Source organism: Rhincodon typus, chromosome 8 (genome assembly GCF_021869965.1).
Source record: "Rhincodon typus isolate 14 chromosome 8, sRhiTyp1.1, whole genome shotgun sequence".
In the NCBI taxonomy this organism is placed as follows: Eukaryota; Metazoa; Chordata; class Chondrichthyes; order Orectolobiformes; family Rhincodontidae; genus Rhincodon; species Rhincodon typus.
Window position 1 is genome coordinate 6,397,229 of NC_063339.1, and position 26,950 is coordinate 6,424,178.

Here is a 26,950-nt window from a genome sequence, read left to right on the forward strand (position 1 = left end):
TTGTTGTCTCCGATTCTCCAGCATCTGCAGTTCCTACTATCTCTGAAACAATTTTAACCCCACTGTGAAGCCATTTCTGAAGAAGGATCTAGGCCTGAAACGTCAGCTTTCCTGCTCCTCTGATGCTGCTTGGCCTGCTGTGTTCATCCAGCTCTACACCTTGTTAACTCAGATTCTCCAGAATCTGCAGTTCCTACTATCTCTGAAATACTTCTGCTTTGAACTGGCTGACAATAACAATGCAGTTGCAACACCAAAGGAGAGAAAATAAACAACAATAGCTCAGCAAGTCACTCATTTGTACACAGGGCACCTAGAAATAAATGGCATTCCCCCTGATGCCCACATCTGAGAATGAATTTTTGAAGAGTTTAATGATCTTCAGAGCAACACCAGCTGCAGTAGAGATTTGCAGCTCAGTAGTCAACTTAGATGCTGCACTTCATTACACTTTCTTCTCCAAAGGCTATTAATAAACCAGATAGGGATTTATTCTTCCTCAGGCCTTTAAAATTGTGAAACCCCTTTCTCTATGTCACATGTCAACCTGCCCATCCTCCCTATCTCTTCTCAGTCTTCCTTTTCTCCTTTGACCTGCCAGACTTAAAACCTCAAATTTAAATTCCCATAACCATTATGTCTTGATGTACCTTATCTTCTCTCCTACTCTTTTCAATCTGTCTGGTAGACTGCAATCTGATCTTCTGGGCTTCTCTATTAAAAAAAAGAACAGCGTGACTGCTATTCAGCCCAATTCCAAATATATGTCGTTCAAGCCAAGCTACACCTGTATTACAAGCTTAATACAGAAACAGCACAAATCTACACTGAGATCTCTCCTCTACTAACCATCACCTCTGGCAGCTTGTGCATCCCTGATTTCCAGCTCCCCACCACTGGTCACTGGGTCTTCAGTTTCCGAGGCCCTAAGCACTGCAATTTCCTCCCTAACCTCTTCACCATTCTACCTTTCTCCCCTCCTTTAAGAAACTGCTTAAACCTTCCTCTTTCTCCAAGTTTTCAGTCACCTTTTCTAATACCTCCTTCTGTGGTTTTGGAATCACTTTCTTTGATAATGCTCTTGTGAATTTGGGCTGTTTCATGATATTAAAGGCAGAATATAAATGCAAGTCATCGTCACGCTTTTCAACTCTGTTTGAAATGCAGTGCAATTAAAATGTTGCCGAAGGCTTCACTATATAGGTATATTGATCTACAAACACCATGCTTTAATTTTAATAAGTCCAAAATACTTCCCTTGATTAGCTAGTACACTCATTTACTTTGGTTATAATTTGTGTTAAGCTTCATTTTAGTGATCTTTCACTTTCCTTAGGTATACTTTACCCATCATAGTGCACTGAAATTCAGTCTCTCATTCCTTAAAACTTCAAAGGGCCTGTGTGATCATCACTTCTGTCTCTCTCTCTCTCTCTTTCTCTCTCAGTGCAGGGTTTCATACTAATCTACAATCTTCCTACTCGATAGTGGAGGCAACAAAATGGTGAATGAGGAATAGTCTCATTTGCAGTATCAGTAATGAATTATTAAATTATGCAGGATGAAATCAGGCCCTGAAACTGGAGAGACTGACACGTAAGTGCTCATTTCTAATATATGCTTCAGGCAAAAACGGTAGCAGATAACAAAAATTAATTTCACTAGGAGGGGCCTGGTACTGAATGGAAAAATATCCACAAGAGAGTGGATAAAAATGCTTATTAAATTGCATCCAGCTCTTAGCTGAATAAAACTCATAAATCATGGTGTTTCCTTAAAGCAAGCACCAAGTTCCATGCCCCACAAGCTCAATGTGTCTGATGTTCTTACATTCATCACTTACACTACAATTCCAGGAAAAGTAAGTCAACTCTTCGGCAGGGTTTCAAATCAAGGAAATAGGGCTACATTTTCCCTTAAACAAAGTCAAAGCGTACTCAACAAAACACATAAAAATTGATTGCTTTAGGCACAATGATGTCCTGTCAGCCCTGCTTTCTAAATTAACAGAATACTTCCAGATGTTGGCTTCTTTTTATTTTGAAAACCATATTTGGGAATATTGCAACACTTGTGCGTTTACAGGATACTGATTTACTGTAAATTCAGAGGTTAGGAGGATCGAATGGTGACAATATGCAGTGGTTACATGATATCAGGTTTGACAATTGCATAACTAGGTTAAAAAAAAACTTACAGGGGCTTAAAAGGCAGATGTTGGCAGTATCCAATTCCTAGCTAACAGACAAGGGAAAACACATTAACTTATATTATCAGCCCAAAAGCACTGATAAATCAGGAAATGGAACACATCAAGAAATGGAAATCAAGAAAATCAATCACCAGAGAAGTGGTACTTAGTAAACTGTTGAAATTATAGGCTAAGAAGTGCCCAAATCCTGATGGACTTCATCCCAGGGTCTTGGAGTGGCTAGTGAGTTAGTTGATACTATTGTTTTAATTTTCCAAAATTCCTTTGATTTGGGGAAGGTCCATTAGATTGAAAGATAGCCAATGTAAATCCTTTATTTAAAAAGGGAGACAGAAAACAGAAAACTACAGGCCAGTTCGCTTAATATCTGTTGTAAGGGAAATGTTAGAAGCTACTATTAAAGTTACAGCAAGGCACTTAGATAAGTTCAAAGTTATCAGGAAGAACGTGCTTTTGCGAAAGGGAAATCATGTTTGACAAAACTATTGGAATTCTCTGGGCAGGTAACATGCTGTAAAAAAAGGGATCAGTGGATGTACTGTACTTAATTTCCAGAAAAAAGAAGATAAAGTTCCAATAAAGATTATTACAGAAAATAAAAGCTCATGGTGTGGGGTTTAGTATATTTGGCATGGAGAGAAGATTGGCTGGCTAACAGGAAGCAGAGGGTAGGCATAATTGGGTCTTTCAGAGACTGTCTGGTGTGCCACAATGTTTGTTGCTGGGGCCTCAACTGTTTTCAATTTATATAAATGACTTGAAGGAATGGGAGGTATAGAAGCCAAAATTTGCACATGGCACACAGATAGGTATGAAAGGAAGTTATGAAGAGAACATCTGGATGCTGCAGAGGGATATAGATGTGTTAAGTGAGTGGGCAAAGATCTGTCAAATGGAGTATAATGTGGGAAGGGTTGAACTTGCCCACTTTGGCAGGATGGTGAGAGATTGAAGAACTCTGAGATGCGGAGGGATCTGTGTGTTCCAGCGCACAAATCACAAGGTTAGTTATGTAGGTACAACAAGTAATTACGAGAGCTAATAGAAAGTTATCCTTTATCGAGAGGAGAGCTGAATACAAAAGTAGGGAGGTTATGCTTCAGTTATACACTACACTAATGAGACCACAGCTAGAGTACTGTCCACAGTATTGGTCACTGTGACTGTGCTGTGCCTTTAAGACAGATTTGTTTCAACCTACCAAAGGTCACACAACAGCCCATCTCTCTCTCTCTGCCTCACTCATTTCAGCTGCTGTGTAATTCCATCCTTTCCTGCTTTGGTTTTAAGATTGGCACAGTCTGCCAATTTCTCTCTCTCTCTACATCTTTCACTTCACTGAGCAGAAAACACCTTCCCCTAAAATAAAGCACTAGCCTGTTCTAGGCCCAGCAGCCTGCCTGTGGGAGGTGTCTGAGTAGTTATTTGCGTCTGTATTATCAGTTCCGATCCTTCTTCAGCTCATCAGTGGATTGACTTCACAGTTAAGCACTTGCCAGTGATGCACCTTCTGCCTGCTTGTGCATTCCCGAAAACTGGATTCTTCTGACACTGGATCAGGCAGTCTACTTGGCAGCTTCTGCTGTGACATTTCCACTAACCAGACCCATGGCAGAGCAACTTCTCCCCCCATTCCAACCATAAATATCATTTATCATGCTCAGTTTTCCACACTGACTTACAAATGAAAGTTACAGGTACAATAAAAAAGGAAAAGGAAGCTATGCGGAGGACAGTTAAATGGGAAGAAAACAAAATTAAAACAATGAGGTATGAACTTGCATTTATACAGCATTTTTCTTAAACTCAGAAACTGCAAAAATGTTTCCCAGTCACTGAATATGTTTTATGGTGTAGTCAACATTAGGAATGTGACACCCAACTAATGTGTAACAGGCTCCACAACCAGCCTTGAAGTAAATAGCCAAAGAATACTTTAGTGACATTGATTGAAAGATAAATATTGGTCCCAGGATACTCCACTGTTATTCTTTGAATAGTGTCTTGGATTTTTTTATTCATTATCAGGACATGTGTCTCTCAGGCCAGCACTTAATGCACATTCCTTATTGCCTTAGGGTGGTTCAGAGTCAACCACATTGCTATGGGTCTGGAGTCACAGATAAGGATGTACAGAATTACTTCCCTAAAGGACATTAGTGAACTAGATTCTTTTTCAGCAGTCAACAATGGTTTCATGTTCAAAATTAGACTCTTAATTCCATATTTTTACTAAATACAAATTCCACCATCTACCCTGGCAGGATTTGAACCTGGATCCTCAGAACATTACATGGGTTTCTGAATTACCTGTCCAGTCACAGTGACAATACCACTGGGCCATTGCCTCCGCCCCCCCCCATCTAATTAAGGGACCAGATGAGCTTCAGTTTTACATCTCATCTGAAATAAGGCATCTGTGAGAGTGCGGCACTTTCTCAATACTGCAATCAGTGTCAGGCCAGATTAAATGTGCATTTCTAAGGTTTTTGAGTAGATTTGTAGCTCTGTGTTGTTGTGGTTGGTTGGCTCGCCGAGCTGGCTTGTTGCTCCACAAATGTCTCATTACCCTGCTGGGTAACATCATCAGTGCAGCCTCCGATGAAGCCCTGTTGTGTTTTCCCACCTGATATTTAAACTCTGGTGTCCGTTGAGTTGGATTACCTCACTTCAGGTTTTCCTTTGTAGTGGAGTATACATAGGGTCCAGCTCTATGTGTTTGTTGATGGCCTTCTTAGTGGAGAACTAAGCCTCTAGGAATTCCCATGCTTGTCTCTGCTTGTTGATGTTGGTTGGCTCGCCGAGCTGGTTTGTTGTTTCGCAGACGTTTCGTTACCATGCTGGGTAACATTCTCAGTGCAGCCTCCGATGAAGCGTCGGTGTGTTTTCCTGCCTGGTTTTTAAACTCTGGAGTCCGTTGTGAGTTTTTTGGATATCCATTATCCTTGAAAACCTGGAAGAGGTATTCTTCTTCCTCTTGGCAACAATACACTACAGCAACACAGAACTACGCCAAAAGACTGGGTCAGAAGATGCCTACACAAACAACATCAGAAAGATACTACACGCCCCGACACACTCATCACACTACCCTACATCAGGAACACATCAGAATTAACCCCAAGACTCCTACGACCACTGGGCATCAGAGTGGCACACAAGCCCACATCAACCCTACGACAACTGCTCAACCGAACTAAAGACCCACTCCCCGCCAAGGACAGGACCAATGTCATCTACAAGATCCCCTGCAGAGACTGTGAGAAACACTACATCGGACAAACAGGAAGGAAACTAACAACAAGGGTACACGAACACTAACTGGCTACAAAAAGACACGACCAATACTCACTCATCTCAATCCACACGGACAAGGAGAACCACCAATTCGACTGGGACAACATCAAAATCCTCGGACAAGCTAAGCAGAGACAGGCACGGGAATTCCTAGAAGCCTGGCACTCCACAAAGCATGCTATTAATAAACACATAGAACTCGACCCCATATACACTCCACTCCGAAGGAAAACCGGAAGTGAGGCTATCCAGCTCAACGGACTCCAGAGTTTAAAAACCAGGTGGGAAAACACACCGACGCTTCATCAGAGGCTGCACTGAGGAGGTTACCCAGCATGGTAACGAAACGTCTGCGACCAACAAACCAGCTCGGTGAGCCAACCAACCTCAACACCCACAACCCGAGCTACGAATCTACTCCAAAACCTTGTCTCTGCTTGGCCTGTCCCAGGATCCTGGAGTTGTCCCAATCAAACTGGTGGTTTTCCTTATCCATCTGGATGGAGATGAGTGAGTATTCGTCATATCTTTTTGTTGCTAGTTGATGATCGTGTACTCTTGTGGCTAATTTTCTTCCTGTCTGTCCACTGTCCGAAGTTCTGAGGTGGTGTCACTAGACCTGAAACATTAACTCTGCTTTCTCTGCACAGATGCTGTCAGACCTGCTGAGTTCTTCCAGCAATTTCTGATTTCGTTTCTGATTTCCACCATCTGCACTTCTTTGGTTTTTAGATAATCTAGGTCTTCTCATTGCTCTTTATAGGAGTTTGCTGTGCCAAAATTGGTTCTTGGTTTTCCTAAATTACAATATCTGCACTTCAATAGACATAATTGGCTCTAACAAAGCAGCAAGAGTCTGCATAAATGCATGTCTTTCTTTTGTGGTAAGATTGATTATATGCATAGGCGAGGTCAGTACTTTAATGGTTGTGAATGGGCTACTGTTTTAGTTGTAGCAATCCTGGAATATGATATTGATGCTTGTGCTGTAATTAGGAAGGCTTTTGCCACATGATATGCTCTATGGTTTGTCAATGAAATTATTTATGAAATTTGCAGTACTAACTTCAACTAAAGCAGATTGATTAACAAAACGGAAATTGCTGGGATTCTGATATGAAATACTAATCGTCTCTGTAGTATCAACTAACTACAGAATGCATAACAACAACTTACCAAAATTACTTCCATAACATCTTACAAACTTGCAATATCCCCTATCTAGATGATGAATGGCAGCTCAACACCTCCCCCAAGTTCCCTCATTATAGGTTGGAAATATCTTATTGCTCCTTCATCATCGGTGGATCAAAATCCTGGAACCTCCTCTCCAAGAACACTAAGGAGGTGTCTTCACTATACAGACTGCAGCAGTTCAACAATGGCAACTCATCATTTCAAAGGCAGAATGATATATCTCTGAAATCACTGATTATCCAATGGTAAATAACTTGAATAACAAATGTTCCATAAGACCACAAGTATCAGCTTCTCTATATTACCATGGCAACGGTTGCCTTTTGGTACCTAACCCAAATTAGAATTGATGCTTCAGCAGTTATTTAACATTGGAGATCTCCTGAGCCAAGCCTGGTGCTCAGATACACACATCTTCCAGCAACATGGCGCTGAGAAGCTGAAACCTCAGCTAAATCTCTAGTGTCATCACACTAACTAAGAAGGGATTATCTGAAACAGTCCACATTACTCCTCTTATCTGAAAAGGAAGTATGTGTAGGATTATACTTACAAATTCTCTTCATCTCTCACCTCGGTAATTTGCCAATTATTTTAAATCTATGGCTTTGGTTAGCAATCCTCCTCCCTGTTGAAACTTTCACTCCATCTACTCCAGATTAAAAGAAACTTCATAATTTTGCACACACCTATTAAATTTCCTCTTACCTCCTCTGCTATAAGGAGAACAATACCAGCGTCTCCAGTCTCTCTGTTCACCCACAGTCCCTTACCCCTGGTTTCAGTCAAGATCGGTGAAGACAGCATTGAATAAAACATGTCATGTCCTCAGCTTTATTAGTATGGGTATAGTGTACAATACCAAGGAGGTGATGTTGAATTTGAATGAGGTACTTATTAGTGCTTTGCTGGAGTATTGTGTACAGATCTGTGTGCCACACTTTGTGAAAGATGTAAATGCACTGGAGAGTGTGCAGAAGCGGGTTGCAAGAATGTTTTCAGGAATAAGAAACTTCAGTTATGAGGATAGATTGAAGAAGTTGGGACTCCTCTCCTTGGAGACACAAGGAGATTTGACAGAGATTTTCAAAATCATGAGCAGTTTGGAAAGAGTAGACAGGAAGAAGCTGTTCACCCTTGTAAAAGAAAAAAGAATGAGAGGGCAGATGCTTAAATTGGTGTGCATATGAAGCAAGGGTGATGTGAGGAAACAAAACAGAAATTGTTGAAAGTTGTCTTGATAGCATCTGTGGGGAGAAAGCACAGTCAATATTTCGAGGCCAGTGACTTGCCTTTATTGGTCAGTGCATTGAGTACAGGACATTGGTTTGGCCACTTTTGGAATACCGTGTGCAATTCTGGTCTCACCTTCTATACGAAGGATGTTGTGAAATTGGAAAGGGTCAGAAAAGATTTTCAAGGATGTTGCCAGGGTTGGAGGTTTGAGCTATAGGGAGAGGCTGAATAGGCTGGGGCTAATTTCCCTGACGTGTCAGAGGCTGAAGCCTTATAGAGGTTTATAAGGTCATGAGAGGCATGGATTGGGTAATTAGGCAAGGTCTTTTCCCTGGGGTAGGGGTGTCCAAAACTAGAGGGCATAGGTTTAAGGTGAGAGAGGAAAGATATAACAAGGATTAAGGGGCAACTTTTTCCACGCAGAGCATGGTGCATGTATGGAATAAGCTGCCAGAGGAGGAGGGAGGCAGGTACGATTACAACATTTAAAAGGCGTCTGGATAGCTATATGAATAGGAAAGGTAGAGAATATAGGCCAAATGCTGGCAAATGGGACAAATCTGGTCAGCATGGACAAGTTGGACCGAAGAGTCTGTTTCGGTGCTGTATAACTGAAATAGGGAGGGAGGTAAAAGAGGTGGGGGAGTGGCATTGCTAATCAGCTGCAGAAAGGGAGGTCGTCGAGGAGGGTTTATCGACTGAGTCCGTATGGGTGGAAGTCAGAAACAGGAAAGGAGCAGTCACTTTTTTGAGAGTTTTCTATAGACCCCCAATAGCAACAGAGATACTGAGGAACAGATTGGGAGGCAGATTTTGGAAAGGTGCAGAAGTAATAGGGCTGTTGTCATGGGTGACTTCAACTTTCCTAATATAGACTGGAACCTTCTGAGTGCAAATAGTTTGGATGGTGCAGATTTGGTCAGGAGTGTCCAGGAAGGATTTCTAACACAATACGTAATTAGGCCGACGAGAGGGGAGGCCATATTGGATTTGGTGGTTGACGACAAACCAGGCCAGGTGTCAGATCTCGGTGCAAGAACATTTGGGTGATCATGACCTTTACTATAGTCATGGAGAGGGATAGGAACAGACGGTATGGGAAAATATTTAATTAGGGGAGGGGGAACTACAATGCTATTAGGCAGAAACTGTGGAGCATAAACTGGGAACAGATGTTTTCAGGGAAATGTATGACAGAAATGCGGAAGTCGTTTAGGGAGCATTTGCTGTGAGTGCTGGGTAGGTTTGTCCCACTGAGGCAAGGAAGGGATGGTAAGGTGAAGGAACCTTGGATGACAAGACATGTGGAACATCTAGTCAAGAGGAAGAAGGAAGCTTAGTTAAGATTGAGGAAGCAAGGATCGGACAGGGCTCTCGAGGGTTACAAGGTAGCCAGGAAGGAACTGAGGAATAGACTTAGGAGAGCTAGAAGGGGGCATGAAAAAGCCTTGGCAGGTAGAATTAAGGAAAACCCCAAGGCAGTCTATGCTTATGGGAGGAACAAGAGAATGGCCAGATTGAGGGGAGGGCCGATCAGGGATAGTAGAAGGAACTTGTGTGTGGAGTCAGAGAAGGTGGGGTGGTGGTCTTTAATGAATACTTTGCTTCAGTATTCACCAGTGAGAGGGACCTTGACGTTTGCGAGGACAGCATGAAACAGGCAGATATGCTCAAATAGGTTGATGTTAGGAAGGAGGATGTGCTAGAAATTTTGAAAAACCCGAGGATCGATAAGTCCCCTGGGCCAGATGGGATAAATCCAAGGTTACGACGGGAAGCGAGGGAAGAGATTGCTGCCCCTTTAGCAATGATCTTTGCGTCCTCACTGTCCATTGGTGTAGTACCAGATGATTGGAGGGTGGCAAACATTATTCCATTGTTCAAGAAATGGAATAGGGATAACCCTGGGAATTACAGACCAGTCAGTCTAACTTCTATGGTGGGGAAATTATTGGAGAGGATTCTGAGAAACAGTATTTATAATTATTTGGAAAAGCATAGTTTGACTAGAGATAGTCAGCATTGCTTTGAGAGGGGCAGGTCATGCCTCACAAGCGTTATTGAATTCTTTGAGGATGCGACAAAACACATTGATGAAGGTAGAGCAGTGGATGTGGTGTATATGGATTTTAGCAAGGTGTTTGATAAGGTTCCACATGGTAGACTCATTCAGAAAGTAAGGAGGCATGGGATTCAGGGAAATTTGGCTGTCTGGATACAAAACTGGCTGGCCAATAGAAGTCAGAGGGTGGTAGTAGAAGGAAAGTATTCAGCCTGGAGCTCGGTGACCAGTGGTGTTCTGCAGGGATCTGTTCTGGGACCTCTGCTCTTTGTGATCTTTATAAATGACTTGGATGAGGAAGTAGAAGGGTGGGTTAGTAAGTTTGCCAATGACACAAAGGTTGGTGGAGTTGTGGACAGCTTGGAGGGCTGTTGTAGGTTCTGGTGACAAGATGATGCTGTTGTTGTCTGGCCTACCTGTCTCCACCTTGTGGAAACTGAACACCAGTTCTCCGATACCTCCTCTTATCTATCCTGGACCACAACCTCACACCATTGAACATCAAGCTATTGCTTCCACAATGGTCACTAACCTTATCTCAGCTGGGGATCTCCCTGCCACAGTTTCCCACCTCATTGGCACCCTACTTCTACCTTATTCCCAAAATCAACATAGAGGACCACCCAGGCAGACACACAGTTCCGTGCAGCAGGAAATGACTCGATTTTTTTCTCCCCTTGTCTAGTCCCTTCGGCTATGGATACCCATATGGGACATGTTATGCCTGGCTCTTTGAGGATTACATGAAAAACTCCTTGTCCTAATTCTACTCAGGTCCCTCTTGCAATTGTTTCTCTGGTACATCAATGACATCATTGGTGCTGCTTCCCCTTCTTGCCCAGAATTGGAAAAATTTATCAATTTTGCTTTGAATTTCCACCCTACTCTCACCTTCACCTGGTCCGTCGTTGACTCCTCCCTTCCATTCCTTGACATCTCTGTTTCCCTTTCTGGGAATAGGCTGGCCACCAGTATTCATTACAAACCCACTAACTCTCAGTTACCTTGACCATACATCCTTGTAGCACGCTTCCTGTAAAGACTCCAACCCATTCTCCCTTTTGCCTCAACTGAGTATTCCCCACCACCATGGTTGACAGGGCCCTCAGCCATGGCTGACCCATTTTCCACAGTTCTATCTTCACCCCCTCTCTTCTCTCCTACAACAAGTCCTCACTTTCTACCCCATAAATCTCCACATCCAAAGGATCATTAGCCACCATTTCCACCACCTCCAGCAGGCTGTCACCACCAGACACATATTCCCCTCCCCTCCTTTATCAGGCTTCCAAAGACACCGTTCACTCTGGGACACCCAGGTCCACTCCTCTTCCAATCCCAATACTTCCTCACACCCCAGAGCATCTTTCCATGCAATCACAGAAGGTGCAACACTTCTTCCTCACTTCCAGGTGAAGCAGCAATTTAGCTGTACTTTATTCAATCTAGTCTAGTATATTTGCTACTCACAGTGTGGTTTTCTCTACAGTGGGGAGACAAAACACAGACTGGGTGACCACTTCTAGAACACCTACATTCTGTCCGCAAAAACGACTCTGAGTTCCAGTTGCCTATCACTTCAACATACCATCATGTTGACATGCCAACATTTCTGACTCAGGCCTGCTGCAGGGTCCCAATGAAGCTCAATACAAGCTGGAGGAACAACACTTCATGTTCCACTTGGGGACCTCAAAGCTTTCAGGACTCAACATCGAGTTTAACAATTTCAAAATGTGAACACCTTCCTCTATGTTCATTACTACCCCCAATAACCCTAAGTCCTGTTTTGTGTGGGTTGCTCCCAGCACAGCCAACTACTTTACGTTAGCTCAGTTTTTCTCTCCACAAGTGCTGCCCGACCTCCTGAGTTTCTCCAGCACTTTCTGTTTTCATTTCAGATTTCGAGCATTCACAATTCTTTATTTCATTGTGGCAAAGTCACCTCAGACAGATAAGTAACTAAGCAGATTTCATGCTGATTGGATTGGCTTCCAGGAATCTCTGAGCTGTCTTCTAGCTAAATGCTGCAATCTTATCCTCATGACAGAACTGCAGACCCAGGAGATACTGGGTTAATGATTGCTCTAGCAGAAGAGAGTTGCACTTAGTGAAGAAAACAGAAGAGCCTCCCAGCAGTTTCAGTCCCAATAGGGGAACTTAAGTTAAACTTCATTATCAGTTCTGACAGGATAGGGTCTTTGCTCATTTTTTTCTTTAAAGATACCTTGTACTTACAGCTTTTTTCTTCATGTTGAATTGCTTACATTGACCTTATTTTATCTTGAATATCTCCTCAAGGTATAAGGGGAGCCTAACAGCAACAGAAGGACATACTGAAAACGCCTACAGAACCAACCATTCAATGGCCAGGTTCTATTTTATTTCTTCAGCATCATGTACACTAGATGTTAAGAACATTCAATATGTTAGCTTTGAAGTGAACCAACTGCACAGTCACGAGGTGGTACAGGATCTGAATTTGCTGGAGAGAGGAACATGTTACTGAAACTTTTAACCTCACATTCATCAGGTCAAATGCAAGAATGCCAGAATTTCAAATAAACACTTTTTCTTTCACAACATTCTTTCGCCATGGCAATGCCTTGTCCAGCCAGAGTCAACTTGCCAATCAATCAGCGTCATTTTGCCTGTAGCAAAAACTGTTTGAAATTTGACGTTCTTGCGTCTGTCCTAACTAACACAACAATGTCCTGATGAAGGGTCTACGCCTGAAACATCGATGCTCCTGCTCCTCCTACGTTGCCTGACCTGCTGTGTTCCTCCAGCTCCACACTGTTTTGACTCTGACTATTTCCGAATGATGTGGAGGTGCCAGTGTTGGATTTAGGTGGACGAAGTCAGAAGTCTCATGGCTGCAGCGCTCCAAAAGCTAGTGATTTCAAATAAACATGTTGGACTATAACCTGGTGTAATGTGACTTCTAACAAAAATAATGCTTGAGGAAAAGCTAGCTGAAGGTTCAAGAAGAAATGAAAATTTAGTGTTGGCTGTTTTTCAGAAAGGTTCTTAGGAAATTTGCAAATCATTCAGGGATTAGCCCACTTTCTTAACCTATAAACAGGAGCAGACCTGACACCAGTTAAAACTCAAAAGCATTCAATTAATACTCTCAATTAGGTATGAACGGAAACTTGAAACAACATTTATAGGGTTTTAGGGAAAGAGTGGAATGTGGAACTCATTGGATAGCTCTTTCAAAGAGCCAAACAAGATGATGGGTTAAATAGCCTCTTTCAGTACTCCAGATTTCTACAAATATCAAGAAAAAAGGCTCCTGCATAAGCAGTAAATGCACCTTTTGTGAAATACCAACTCAATTATCAGCTATCACACAGCCTTATTTATAATCAAATCGGTAGTTTAGATTTATCTTTGAATCCTTGATACAGATGTTCGGTCACTTCAATAGTCAGATATGTCAGTGTGGGCCTGGAGTCATATGCAAGCTGCACCGAGTAAGGAAAGTTGGTTTTGATCCCTAAAAAATATTCAAGATCATTCTGGTTTTACAGCAATTGGACAGGTTTGTCACTTCTGTTGATACCATACTTTATTTTCAGATTTTCAAACAGAATTCAATCCCCAGAGTGGGCATAATTGAATCAGACAGGATGTAATCAGTCTCTTTTTCTTTTGAAATCATGGACTGTGTTGCTAACATGTACATATTGCTATTAAAATTTCTTACGCACATTTATAATGGTAATTGCCAATGTACACCTGTCACAATGTAATCACATCTGTTCATCACTGATGGCTACAGACATAACAATGTTTTCATTATAAAAGTGAACATAAAAGTTTATGATGAAGACACTAACAAGAATACTAGTGATGCTGCTGATGGTACAACAAAACTGGATGGGAACAACATTACCAACACATAAGCTGGGGATACAAAAAGACTTTTCTTCATTGAATCATCATAGATCATACAATCCCTACAATGTGGAAACAGGCCCTTCGGCCCAACAAGTCCACACCGACCCTCAGAGCATCCCACCTAGACCCATCCCCCTATAACCCACGTAATCCACACATTCCTGAACACTACGGGCAATTTAGCATGGCCAATCCACCTAGCCTGCACACTTTTGGACTGTGGGAGGAAACCGGAGCATCCGGAGGAAATCCACACAGACACGGGGGAGAATGTGCAAACTCCACACAGACAGTCGCCCGAGGGTGGAATTGAACCCGGGCCCCTGGCGCTGTGAGGCAGCAGTGCTAACCACTAGGCAGAAACAATTTGGGTTTTAATTTACAGGATACGTCAACAGCTTAGAAACACATCCACTAAAAATTCACTTACCAGTCTTTGCATTGTCTTGACATGAGTGGGACTGATCGACAGAGCCTCTTCATACCAGCGCTTGGCTTCATCAATATTCCCTCTGAGCTCTGCAACTTGACCACGCATGAACAATACATTGTGAGATGTGGGGAAGAGGTTAGCTGCCTCCTGGATGCATGCTGTGGCCTCTGTAGGCTTTCCCATTCCAATGTACACTTCAGCTGGAAAGTAAATTAAAATGGAACTTAGTAACACTGCATATTCCCAACTTTTTCTAGATCTTTACTGATGGGATTCGATTTAAAGAACTGTGCAGTTCCAAAGCAGCTGGTTCACTCATTCGCCATTCTTCATGGTATGATTCTAGACAGGATGAGTGAGAAGAATGAGAGGTGGGTGTTCTCATTGAAACATACAAGATCGTGAAGGAACTTGACTGGAAATATACTGAGTAGTAGTTTCCCCAGGTCGGTGAACCTAGAACATATGACATAGTTTCAGTACCAATCTTTAAAGACTGAGATGAGGAGAAATTTCTTCAATCAGAAGGCAGTGAATCTTGTGAATTCTCCACCCCAGAAGATTGTGAAAGCTCACTCGCTGAGATAGATAGATCTTTGGACACTCAGGGAATCAAGGGATATGAGGACTAGGTGGTAAAGTGGAGATGAGGCAGATCACCAGTCACGACTATACTCAATGGTGGAACAGGTTAAAGGGTTGTACCATCTTCACATGCTTCTATTTATTACTTACATTCTCAAGAGGGCATTACAGCTGGTCTAGAGTGTTATCACATCAATATCTGCCCTGGTTAGTGACCAAGAATGAGAACGTTTGACAATCTAGCAGCACTTACGCTAATTGGATCAACTAAATGCTGCCTATTTGAAAACAGTTAAGGGCATTCTGGCTAGAAATTAAGATGGTGCAACATAAATCCAGAAATTGCACTTAACTATCAAAAAAAACCCCTAAATTCCCATAATAAATCCCATGAAAAAGGCAGCAGTTTGGTCACATTATTATTATCTCTATTACTTCAACTCAATATCACATTCAGCATCATCTTGAACTCTCCTTAGCTAATTGATTCTGTAACTTTACCTATAAGCTCATTCTATATGCTCATCACTCTGAATAAAAACAATTTGTTCCAAGTGTTCTTTTTTTCCTTTAGTCATTAACAGGTTGAGGCTGTCGCTAGTTAGGCAGCATTTATGCCCATCCCAGACGGCAGTTAAAAGTCAACCACATTGCTGTGGGTCTGGAGTCACATGTAGGCCAGACCAGGTAAGGATGGCAGTTTCCTTCCCTAAAGAGCATTAGTGAATCAGATGGGTTTTTCTGACAATCGACAATGAATTTACAGTCATCATTAGATTCTTAATTCCAGATATATATTGAATTCAAATTCCACCATCTGCTGTGGCGGGATTCGAACCTGGGTCCCCAAAATGTTAGCTGGGTCTCTGGATTAACAGTCCAGCGATAATACCACCAGGCCGTCATCTCCCTGACTGACAAACTAATACTCTGACTCACTTTCATGCAGCAGATTATTAAGGCAGGGTTAATATTAACAATCAGCCAAATAATGCTTCATACATCTTATTGGGACAGCTTCTTAATCTTCATCCCTTCTACTCAGGATTAATCTTCTGTGCAGTTTTTTTCCATGCAACTATACTCCTTTTAAAGCATGGCGACAACCATAGACGGTAGCTTGGCTAATCTTTGATTACTATCTTATTAAATGGCAGCGACACAATTGTGGGGAATTAAAACACCACTGCTCTGTCTAAAAAATTTAACATACCATTCAACATGTTCAAAATATTTACCAACATCACTGATTGTTCAAGTAATTCAACCAAAGAAATCTGATTTCAATGGAACAGTTTAGAGTGAAAATGGTTACAATTTGTGGCTAATTAGTCAGCCTTCACTCAACAGATTATTGACAGAGAGTCAACATTCTCCATCAACAAATTAGACAGCACTATATAAAAACCAGAAGAACTGCGGATGCTGTAAATCAGGAACAAAAACAAAGTTGCTGGAAAAGCTCAGCAGGTCTGGCAGCATCTGTGGAGGAGAAAACAGAGTTAACGTTTAGACAGCACTGTGTTTGGTCAGCAATGCAATCCAGCAATTACAACTAGCGCATTGTGTTTGGCTCAAAAGGGAGAGTGCCATTGTTTTAGGAGGAAATTTCAGCATGTTTGTTCTGATGGTGTTTATTTTTACTTCTCAACATTCTGATGTTACACGCACTTTTAGAATTATTGCACCATAATGCTCAAAAACAACTTACACTTAAAAAGAAAGTGTTATGTTAGAAAATTTTACAGATTTTTTTTTAACAAATAAAGAAAGAATGTGAATTTTAAGTTCAGAAGTAGGGATGTCTTTACCGCAGTTACACAGGGCCACGTGTAACACCAAGACAGCCTGAGGTTTGGTTCTCCACACTGTACTGAGTTGGCTGATCCCATCTAAGAACTCACAGGGTTACGATAATTGGCTGCAGTGGATCTGGAAAGAAGTGTGCTCCTGTTCCTGATCCTGATCAATACACAGACAGTCTTGCCGGAAACCGAGCGGGCATATGGATTTTGGTTGTCGCGCCCAAGATAAGAATTGTGCACAGTCACACAAAAACAGTAGTCACCAGCACGTAACAGAAGAGGCTGTCACTAGCTGTGGCATCACAGACCACCTGCAACATTGTAATACCAAATAGTGGAATTACAGCTCACTCTGTAAAACTACAGACACATGTACTGGAGTCATAGACCACCCTGTAAAAGATCAGTCTTTGGTGGAATCACAGCACACTCTGGAAAAAAAGCAGAAGCTAGAGAAACTAAGCATTTCTGGCAGCATTCGTGGAGAGAAAGCAGAGACAACATTTCTAGTCCAGTGACACCTCTTCAGAACTGACTGCAGCTAGGAAAGATTGGCATATATGCTGAAGACAGGACAGGGAGTAAACAATAGGTGGACATGAAGTCCAGAGAGGGACAGACAAGGAATGGATAATGTTGAGCTGGGGAGAATGAAAAGTTGCTAATGGGGACCATTAATGGGTGAAAATGTTTGTTTGTGATGAAAGTAGTCCATTTGATGACAAGGCCCGGTGTGTCAGCGTTGGGATAAGGATGTGGGAGAAGATGCTCGGGCCTTAAAGTTAGTGAACTTGTTGTTGAGTCCTGAAGGTTGCAGGGTCCCCGAATGGAAAATGAAATGCTATTCAGGGAACATAGCGGTGTCTTGAAGTGACGGGTAACCAGAAGCTCAGGGTCATTTTTAAGGTCAGAATGTAGATGTTCTGGAAAGCAATCACCCAGTCTGCGTTTCGTTTCCCCAATGTAAAGGAGACCACATTGTGAACAGCAAAGGCAATAGAGCAGATTGAGTGAAGTACAGCTAAATTGTTGCTTCACCTGGAAGGTGTGTCTGTGGCGTTGGATAGTGAGGAGGGAGGAAGTAAACAGGTAGATGTTACATCTTCTGCAATTGCATGGAAAGGTGTCATGGGGCTGTGGAGAGTTGTTGAGAGTGGAAGAGGGGTGGAGCAAGGTGTCCTGGAGGGGACAGTCACTGTGAAAGGCTGACAGGACAGGGGAGGGGAATACGTAAATGCTGGTGGCAGTCTGCTGGAGTTGGCGGAAGTGGCAACTTATGACCCTCTGGATGGGAATGTGGGGTTGTGGGGTAAATGAGGACCAGGGACTCTATTTTTCAAACAGGATAAAAAGCAGCTTAGGACCAATGGCTCAGCATGAAAGAGTGACATCCCAGGTAAACATAATTTCATTGGTTCATGACAGCACTCTCTATTACAGGTTACTTTCAGGTCGAAGGTAAATTGGGGAAATATTTACAGGCTACAAACTAAAACACTAGAAGGAAATGTCTGAAAAATCAAATTAAGAACTAAGTAATTAAAATAGCAACGCTGGGCCCGGTGATGTGTTGTAGCTGCAGGATGTGGGAGCTGGTGGAACCCAGTGTGGTTCGTAGTGACCACATCTGTAGCAAGTGTTGGTTGCTTGAGGAACTCTGGCTCAGAGTTGACACATTGGGAAGGCGAGGGAGGGGGAAGAGTTACCTGGACACTGTGTTAGAGGAAGCAGTCATACCCGTTAGATTAACCACCCTCAATGTGATCAGTGGTCAGGGACAGGAGGGTGTGACAACCAGCAATGCAGGTAGAGGGAGCCAGGAGGTAGCGCTGAAGGAGCCTCAGCCCTTGAGCTTGTCTAACAGATTTGAAATTCTTGCTCCGGGTGTGGGTGAAAGTGGGGGCTGTAGGGAGAAGCAGCAAACTGACCACAGCACTGTGGGCACAGGGAGCCATTAAAGAATGGGGAGAAAGAGAAATGTAGTCATAATCAGGGATGGTACAGTCAGGGGAATAGACGCTGTTTCTCTGTGGCCAGCATCGAGAGTCCTGCAGGCTGTGTTGCCTGGTGCCTGTGGTCAAGACATCACATCCAGTTGCAGAGGTACTTGGAGGAGAGGGGGAAAAATCCAGTTGTTGTGGTCAATATTAGTATCAATAACATAGGTAGAAAGAGGTTCTACTGAGGGAGTATGAGCGGGTAGGGGCTAAATTAAACAGCAGAATCAGAAAGGTAATAATCTCCGGATTGTTAACTGATCCACAAGCGAACTGGCGTAGGATCAACGAGTTACAGACAAAAAAACTGCAGATGCTGGAATCTAAGGTAGACAAACAGGAGGCTGGAAGAACACAGCAAGCCAGGCAGCATTTGGAGGAAAGGAAAGGAGCAGTCAACGTTTCGGGTATTACTCTTCTTCAGGACTGAATGTGGCAGGAGGGGGAGCTGCTGATAAAGGGGTGGTGGGGGGGAGGTGTGGAGGCAGAATGGTGGTGATAGGTGGAACTGGTGGCAGGTACGACTGGTTGGTCGATAGGAGGGATGAATCCAGTTGGTGGCTGGAAGGGAGGGTCGGAAGGTGGAATAGAAGGCAGGGGGTGGGACTGCAAGGGGACGCAGGGGATGAGTAGTAAAGTTATTTGAAATTGGAGAACTCAATGTTAAGCTCTCCGTGCTGGAGGGTGTCCAGGCGGTAGATAAGGTGTTGCTAAATGCCAACGTGGCATTGACCGTCTTGATTTCTCCACCCGCCCTCACCCAATCCAACCTCTCTCCCTCCGAACGTGCAGCACTCCCCACTCTCTCTGCACCAATTGCCGTTTTTCACTATCAAACCCACTGACAACGGTGGTGTGATGGTAGTCCGGAGGGAAGACCTCTATATCGCAGAGGCTAAATGCCAACTCTCCGACACCACATCCTATCTCCCCCTTGACCACGACCCCACCATGGCCCATCAAGCCACTGTCTCCCACATTGTCCATGATCTCGTCGCTTCCATGTGACTTCCTCTCTACCGCCTCCAGCCTTATAGTCCCCCAGCCCCGCACTGCCCGGTTCTACCTGCTCCCCAAGATCCACAAGTCCAACTACTCCGGCCAACCCATCGTCTCCGCCTGCTCCTGACCCACTGAACTCATCTCTTCCAACCTTCATTCTCTCCCCATTGGTCCAGGCAATCCTACATTCGGGACACAAACCACACTCTCCACCTCTTTGGTAACTTTCAGTTCCCTGGCCCTCAGCGCTTCATCTTTATAGTGGACGTGCAATCCCTATACACGTCCATACCCCATAAGAACAGCCTATGGGACCTCAGTATTTTCCTGTCCAACAGATCCATCCAGTCACCACCTCCATCACCTCCTCCGCCCTCTGCACTCCCCCCACCACCAATACTAGTCCTCACCCTCAATAACTTTTCCTTCAATTCTTCCCACTTTTTCCAAATCCAAGGGGTTGCCATGGGCACTCGCATGGCCCCCAGCTATGCCTGCCTGTTTGTCGGTTTATGTCGAACAGTCCCTCTTCAGTACGTACACCGGTACTGTTCCCCAACTCTTCCACCGTTACATCAATGACCGCATCGGTGCTGCATCCTGCACCCAGGCTGAACTGGAGCAGTTCATCGACTTCGCTAACGACTTCCATTCCTGCCTCAAATCCACTTGGTCTATCTCAGACACCTCCTTTCTTTTTCTTGACCTCGCCGTTTCCATTTCTGGTGACAACTTATATACCGACATTTACTATAAACCCACAGACTCCCATAGCTACCTAGACCACACCTCCTCCCACCCTGTATCCTGCAAAAACTCCATCCCATTTTCCCAATTGCTCCATCTTCGTCGCATCTGCTCTGATGAGGAGACGTTCCACTCCCAAGCATTCCGGATTTTTCAAACAACGCTCTTTTCCCCCTTGTCTTCCCGGCAGCCCTCCACTGCGTCTCCTCCATTCCCTGCTCCACAGCTCTTAGCTACCCACCCTCTAAACATAATAAAGATGGGGTCCCCCTTGTTCTAACTTTCCACACCACCAGCCTCCGCATCCAACGTATCATCCTCAAACACTTCCGCCAACTTCAATTAGAGCCCGCCACCTGGAACATCTTCCGCTCCCCACCCCACTCTGCCTTCCGCAAGGACCATTCCCTTTGCCACTCCTTAGTCACGCCACACTCCCCACCAACCACTCCAACCGGCCCGGTACCTTCCCTTGTAACTGTTAAAGATGCAACACACCACGTCCCTCACCTCCATCCAGAGCTCTAAACAGTCCATCCAAGTGAGACAGAGCTTCACCTTCATCTTCTCCAACTTAATCTGTTGCATCAGTGTTCCCGATATTATCTTCTCTACTTTGCTGAGGCCAAACACAGACTAGGTGACGAGAATCTCCACCTGCCTTGTAATGGTCAACCTAATCTCCCGGTCACCGCCCATTTCAACCCGCCGTCCCAAATTTCCCTTTGACATGTCCGTCCTCAGCCTCCTCCAGTGTCGCAGCAACTTGGAACGCAAATCTTCCACCTTGGCACCCTACAGCCCGGGAGGACGCAACACTGAATTCTCCAATTTCAAATAATGTTCCCACCCAACCCCTACTTTGCCTTCCAGCCCCACCTCCTCCCTTCCATTCCACCTTCTGACCCTCCCTTCCAGCCACTAACCGGAATCATCCCTCCCATCAGTGTCCACCTATCACCACCTTTCCACCTCCACCCCCACCCCTTCACCCCCTCAACTTTGTGCTCCCCCTAACCCCACAACCAGTCCTGAAGAAGGGTAATACCCGAACATTGGCTGCTCCTTTCCTCCAGATGCTGCTTGGCCTGATGTATTCTTCCAGCCTGCTGTTTGTCCACACAGGGTCAATGAGATCAAAGTAGTAAATGCTTGGCTCAAAGATTGGAGTGGGAGAAATGGGTTCAAATTCATGGGACATTGGCACCAGTGAAAAGGAGGGAGTTGTTCTGATGGGACGTTCTCCACCCGAATCATGCTGGGACTGAAGTCCTGGCAAATTGTATAACTGAGGCTGTGGATAGGGATTTACACTAAATAGTGATTGGGTGCGGGGGCGGGGGGGGTTGGGGGTGCGATGTTCAGTTGCATGGAAAATTATGGAAAAAGTTAAAGGAGGGGGTACTCAGTAGGAGTTATTGAAGTTTCCAGAACAAATACAGTAATAAGACAGAGACAACGGAAAGGGTCAGGAACCTAACTTCAGGCACAGCGGATGAGGTGACAACTATGAGAAGGGGGCAGTCCACACAGGACTGAGGGGTTTGTACTTAAATGCACAAAACAAGATAAATGAGCTTGTATCACAGATTGAAGTTGGCAGGTATAATGTTGAGAGTTTCACACAGATGTGGCTGCAAGGGAATCAGGACTGAGAACCAAACATCCTGCGATGCACATCCTATCGAAAGCACAGACAGACGGGCAGAGGGGGCAGGATTACCTTGTTTTTAATTTCATTTCTTAATTTGATAGCAAGAAGTGATAGATTGTGTAGAATCTGTGTGTGTAGAGTTGAGGAACAGTGAAGGAAACCAGACCCAGATCGAAGTTGTCTACAGGTCTCCTAGCAGTAGTCAGGATGTGGCGAAGAAAATAAATCAGAAGATAGAAAAGACACGTAAGAAAGCACTATAACAATAATCATGGGGACTTTAATATTCAGGTGGACCTGGAAAATCAGATTGGTGACAGATTTGTGGAATGTCTACAAGATGGTTTTTTTTGGAGCACCTTGTGGTAAGCCCACTAGGGTACAGGCAGTTCTGGATTTGGTGATGTGTGATGAGGCAAACCTAATTAGGGGACTTAAGATACAGGAACCCTTGGGGGCCAGTGACCATAATATGATAGAATTCACTGAGCAGCTTGAAAGGGAGAAGCTGTAATAGTTGAGTGAAGGTAACTACAAAGATATGAGGGAGGAGCTGTCCAGAGTTGAATGGAAGGGAAGCCTAGCAGGGAAGATGGTGGATCATAAATAGCAGGGGCTTCTGGAGGTAATTAGGGAGGCAAAGCAGAAATTCATCTCAAGGAAGAAAAAAACTTACTAAGGGGAGGATGAGGCAACCATGGCTGACAAAGGAAGTCAGGGACAGCATAAAAGCAAAACAAAAGCATACCATGTGGAGAAGATTAGTGGAAAGTCAGAGGATTGGAAAACCTTTAAAAACTGGTAGAGGATAATTATAAAAGCAATAATGGGGGAGATGATGAAATAAGACAGGTAGCTAAAAATATAAAGAAGATTGCAAGATTTTATTTTGGTATCTAAAATGTAAGAGAGAGACAAGAGTGGACATTGGACTGCTGCAAAATGAGGCTGGAGAAGTAGGAATGGGGAATAAAGTAACAGTAGAAGAACTGAATAGGCACTTTGCATCAGGCTTCACAGTGGAAAACTTTAGCAGCGTACCAGAACTTCAAGACAGTCAGGGGGCAGAGTGCATGTAGTATCCATCATGAAGGAAAAGGTGATGAGTAAGCTGGAAGATCTGAAGGTGGATAAATCACTCAGACCAGATGGACTATTCCCCAGAGTTATGAGGAGATTGTGGAGGCATTGGAGGTGATCATTCAGGAATCATTGGAGTCAGGGAGGGTCGCAGACGACTAGAAAATGGCTAATGTAACACCTCTGCTTAAGAAGGGAGGGAGGCAGAAGACAGGAAACTATAGGCTGGCTAGCCTGACCTTGATCATTTGTAAAATTTTAGAGTTTGTTTTTAAGGATGAGATTGAGGAGTACTGCAAGTGCATGGTAAAATGGTGCTGAGACAGCGTGGCTTAGTCAAGGGGAGGTTATAGAGTCATGCATCACGGAAACAGAGCATTTGGTCCAATCTATCTGTGTTGACGAGTCTTCCCAATCTGATTTCATCCCATTTGCCAGCATTTAGCCCATATCCCTCTAAACCCCTCATATTCATGTAGCCATCCATATGCCTTTTAAATGCTGTAATTGTACCCACCTCCACCACTTCCTCTGGCAGCTCATTCCATACACATACCACCTTCTACGTGAAAACGTTACCTCTCAGCCATGCCTGACAAATCTGTTAGAATTCTTTGTGGTAGTAAGCAAAGGAGAAACAGTGGATGTGATCTATTTGGATTTCCAGAAGGCCGTTGACAAGATGCCACACTGGAGTCTGTTAAATAAGAGCTCATGGTGTTAGAAGCAAGGTACTAGCAAAGGTAAGGATAAAGTGACTGGCAGAAGGCAGAGAGTAGGGATAAAGGGATGGCAGCTGGTGACTAGTGGACTTCTACAGGGGTCAGTGTTGGGACCACAACAATTCACATTAATAATCTAAACAAAGGAATGAGGATATTGTTGTTAAGTTTGCAGATGACACATGATAGGTGAAGGGACAGGTAGTGTTGAGGAAGTGGGGAGGCTGTAGGAGAACTTGGGCATGCGAGGAGAGTTGGCAAAGAAGGGGCAGATGGAATTCAATGTGGGGAAGGGTGAGGTTATGTGCTTTAGTGGGAAGAATAGAGACTTGAACTGATTTCTAAATGAGGAAAAGCTTCAGAAATCTGAAGCACAAAAGGGACTTGGGAGTCCTAGTTTAGGAATTTCTTAAGGTTAACACGCAAGTTTAGTTGGCAGTTAGAAGGTAAATGCAATGTTAGCATTCATTTCAAGTGGGCTGGAATACAAGAGCAGAGACATACTGCTGAGGGTCTGGTCAGACTGCATTTCGAATATGGTTTTGGGTCCTGCATCTAAGAAAGGATGTGCTGACATTGGAGGGGGTTCAAAGGAGGCTTACAGGAATGATCAATAAAAACCGAAAGAACTGCGGATGCTGTAAATCAGGAACAAAAACAGAAGTTGCTGGAAAAGCTCAGCAGGTCAGGCAGCATCTGTGAATAAAAAATCAGAGTTAATGTTTCAGGTCTGGTGACTCTTCCTCAGAACTGATGGTAGCTGGGAAAACATCGGCTTTGAAGGATCGCCGGACCTGAAATGTTAACTCATTTTTTTTCTTCACGGATGCTGCCAGATCTGCTGAGCTTTTCCAGCAACTTCTGTTTTTGTTACAGGAATGATCCCAGGGATGAGGGGCTTGTCATATGAGTGGTTGAGGCTTCTGGGCCTGTACCTGACGGAGGTCTGAAGGATGAGGGGGCACCTGATTGAAACTTACAGAATACTGAGAAGCCTGGAAAGAGTGGACATGGAGAAGATTTTTCCACCATCAGGAGAGAATAGAAACTGGGGGCACTGCCTCAGACTGAAGTGTCGACTTTTTGGAACCAAGATGAGGAGGATTTTTTTCAGCCAGACGGTGGTGAATCTGTGGAAGCCAAGTCATTGAGAACATTTAAGACAGAGCTAAATAGGCTCTTGATGGGTAAGGAGATGAAAGGTTATGGGAAGAAGGCAGGAGAATAGGGTTGAGAAACATATCAGCCATGATTGACTGGCAGAGCAGACCCAGGGGGCCAAGTGGCCTACTTCTGCTCATATATTTTAAGGTCCATCAGTATTGTGGGTGAGAAGGGGTGATGGCAGAAATGCGGCAAATGGGTTGAACACGGTTGTGGACCCTGTAGGTCAAAAGTTTTGGGAATCCTTGGTTTGAGGAAAGAGGTGGGTATTTCTGAGGAAGGTGGGATCATCAGAACAGATACAATGGGAGATGGAGAAACTGAGACAACGGAATGGAGCCTTTACAGGAAGTGGAGTGAGAGGATGTATGGTCCTGGTAACTCTGGGAGTCGGTAGCTTTGTAGTGCACATAGTGCAACGGTCAGTCATTCTCTGGAAGTGGAAACACAGATGTTGAGGAAGGGAAGGGAGGGGACACAGGCGGACCAGGTGAAGGCAGGAGCAGGGTAGAAACTGTAAACAAAATTGATAAAGTTTTCCATTTCCAGATGAGAGGGGGAAGCAGCACCATGATGTCATCAATGTACTGGAGAAAGAGATGTGGGTAGCGGCCCAAGTAGGATTGGAACAAGGAATGTTCAGTGTACCCCACAAACAGGCAGGCATAACTGGGATAACAAGGTGTAGAGCTGGATGAGCACAGCAGGCCAAGCAGCACCAGAGGAGCAGGAAAGCTGACGTTTCAGGTCGAAACCCTTCTTCAGAAATGGGGGAGGGGAAGGGGATTCTGAAATAAATAGGGAGAAAGGGGGAGGCAGATAGAAGATGGATAGAGGAGAAGATAGGTGGAGAGGGGACAGACCGGTCAAGGAGGCAGGGATGGAGCCAGTAAAGGTGAGTATAGGTGGGGAGTTAGGGAGGGGATAGGTTGGTCCAGGGAGGACGGACAGGTCAAGGGGGCGGGATGAGGCTAGTAGGTAGGAGATGGGGGTGGGGCTTGAGGTGGGAGGAGGGGATAGGTGGGAGGAGTGGATAGGTGGGCGGGTATGAGCTGGGCTGGTTTTGGGATGCGGTCAAGGGAGGGGAGGTTTTAAAGCTTGTGAAGTCCACATTGATACTGTTGGGCTGCAGGGTCTCCAAGCGGAACATGAGATGCTGTTCCTGCAACCTTCGGGTGGCATCATTGTGACACTGCAGGATGCCCAGGATGGACATGTCGTCCAAGGAGTGGGAGGGGGAGTTGAAATGGTTCGCGACTGGGAGGTGCAGTTGTTTGTTGCGAACCGAGCGTAGGTGTTCCACAAAGCGGTCCCCAAGCCTCCGCTTGGTTTCCCCGATGTAGAGGAGGCCACAACAGGAACAGCGCATACAGTATACCACATTAGCAGATGGGCAGGTGAACATCTGTTTGATGTGGAAGGTCTTCTTAGGGCCTGGGATGGGTGTGAGGGGTGAGGTGTAGGGGCAGGTGTAGCACTTCCTGTGGTTGCAGGGAAAAGTGCCGGGTTTGGTGGGGCTGGAGGGGAGTGTGGAGCGAACAAGGGAGACACGGAGAGAGTGGTCCCTCCAGAAAGCAGATAAGGGTGGGGAGGGAAAAATGTCTTTGGTAGTGGGGTCGGATTGCAGATGGCGGATGTGTCGGAGGATGATGCGTTGGATCTGGAGGTTGGTGGGGTGGTACGTGAGGACGAGGGGGATTCTGTTTTTGTTGTTATTGCGGGGAGGAGGCGTGAGGGATGAGTTGTGGGAAATGCGAGAGACACGGTCGAGGGCGTTTTCGACCACTGTGGAGGGAAAGTTGCAGTCCTTGAAAAACGAGGACATCTGGGATGTCCGTGAGTGGAATGCCT

At 44.4% G+C, this 26,950-nt stretch overlaps 1 protein-coding gene across 1 annotated transcript in view; it reads right to left on the minus strand.

Moving 5' to 3' along the window:
• ttc7b (tetratricopeptide repeat domain 7B) overlaps positions 1-26,950 on the minus strand; it is a 301,097-nt gene that overhangs the window by 52,353 nt on the left and 221,794 nt on the right. Inside the window, exon 16 of the mRNA XM_048599973.1 lies at positions 14,341-14,543. Within this exon, the coding sequence (XP_048455930.1) occupies positions 14,341-14,543 (203 nt within the window). The remainder of the gene's footprint in view (positions 1-14,340; positions 14,544-26,950) is intronic.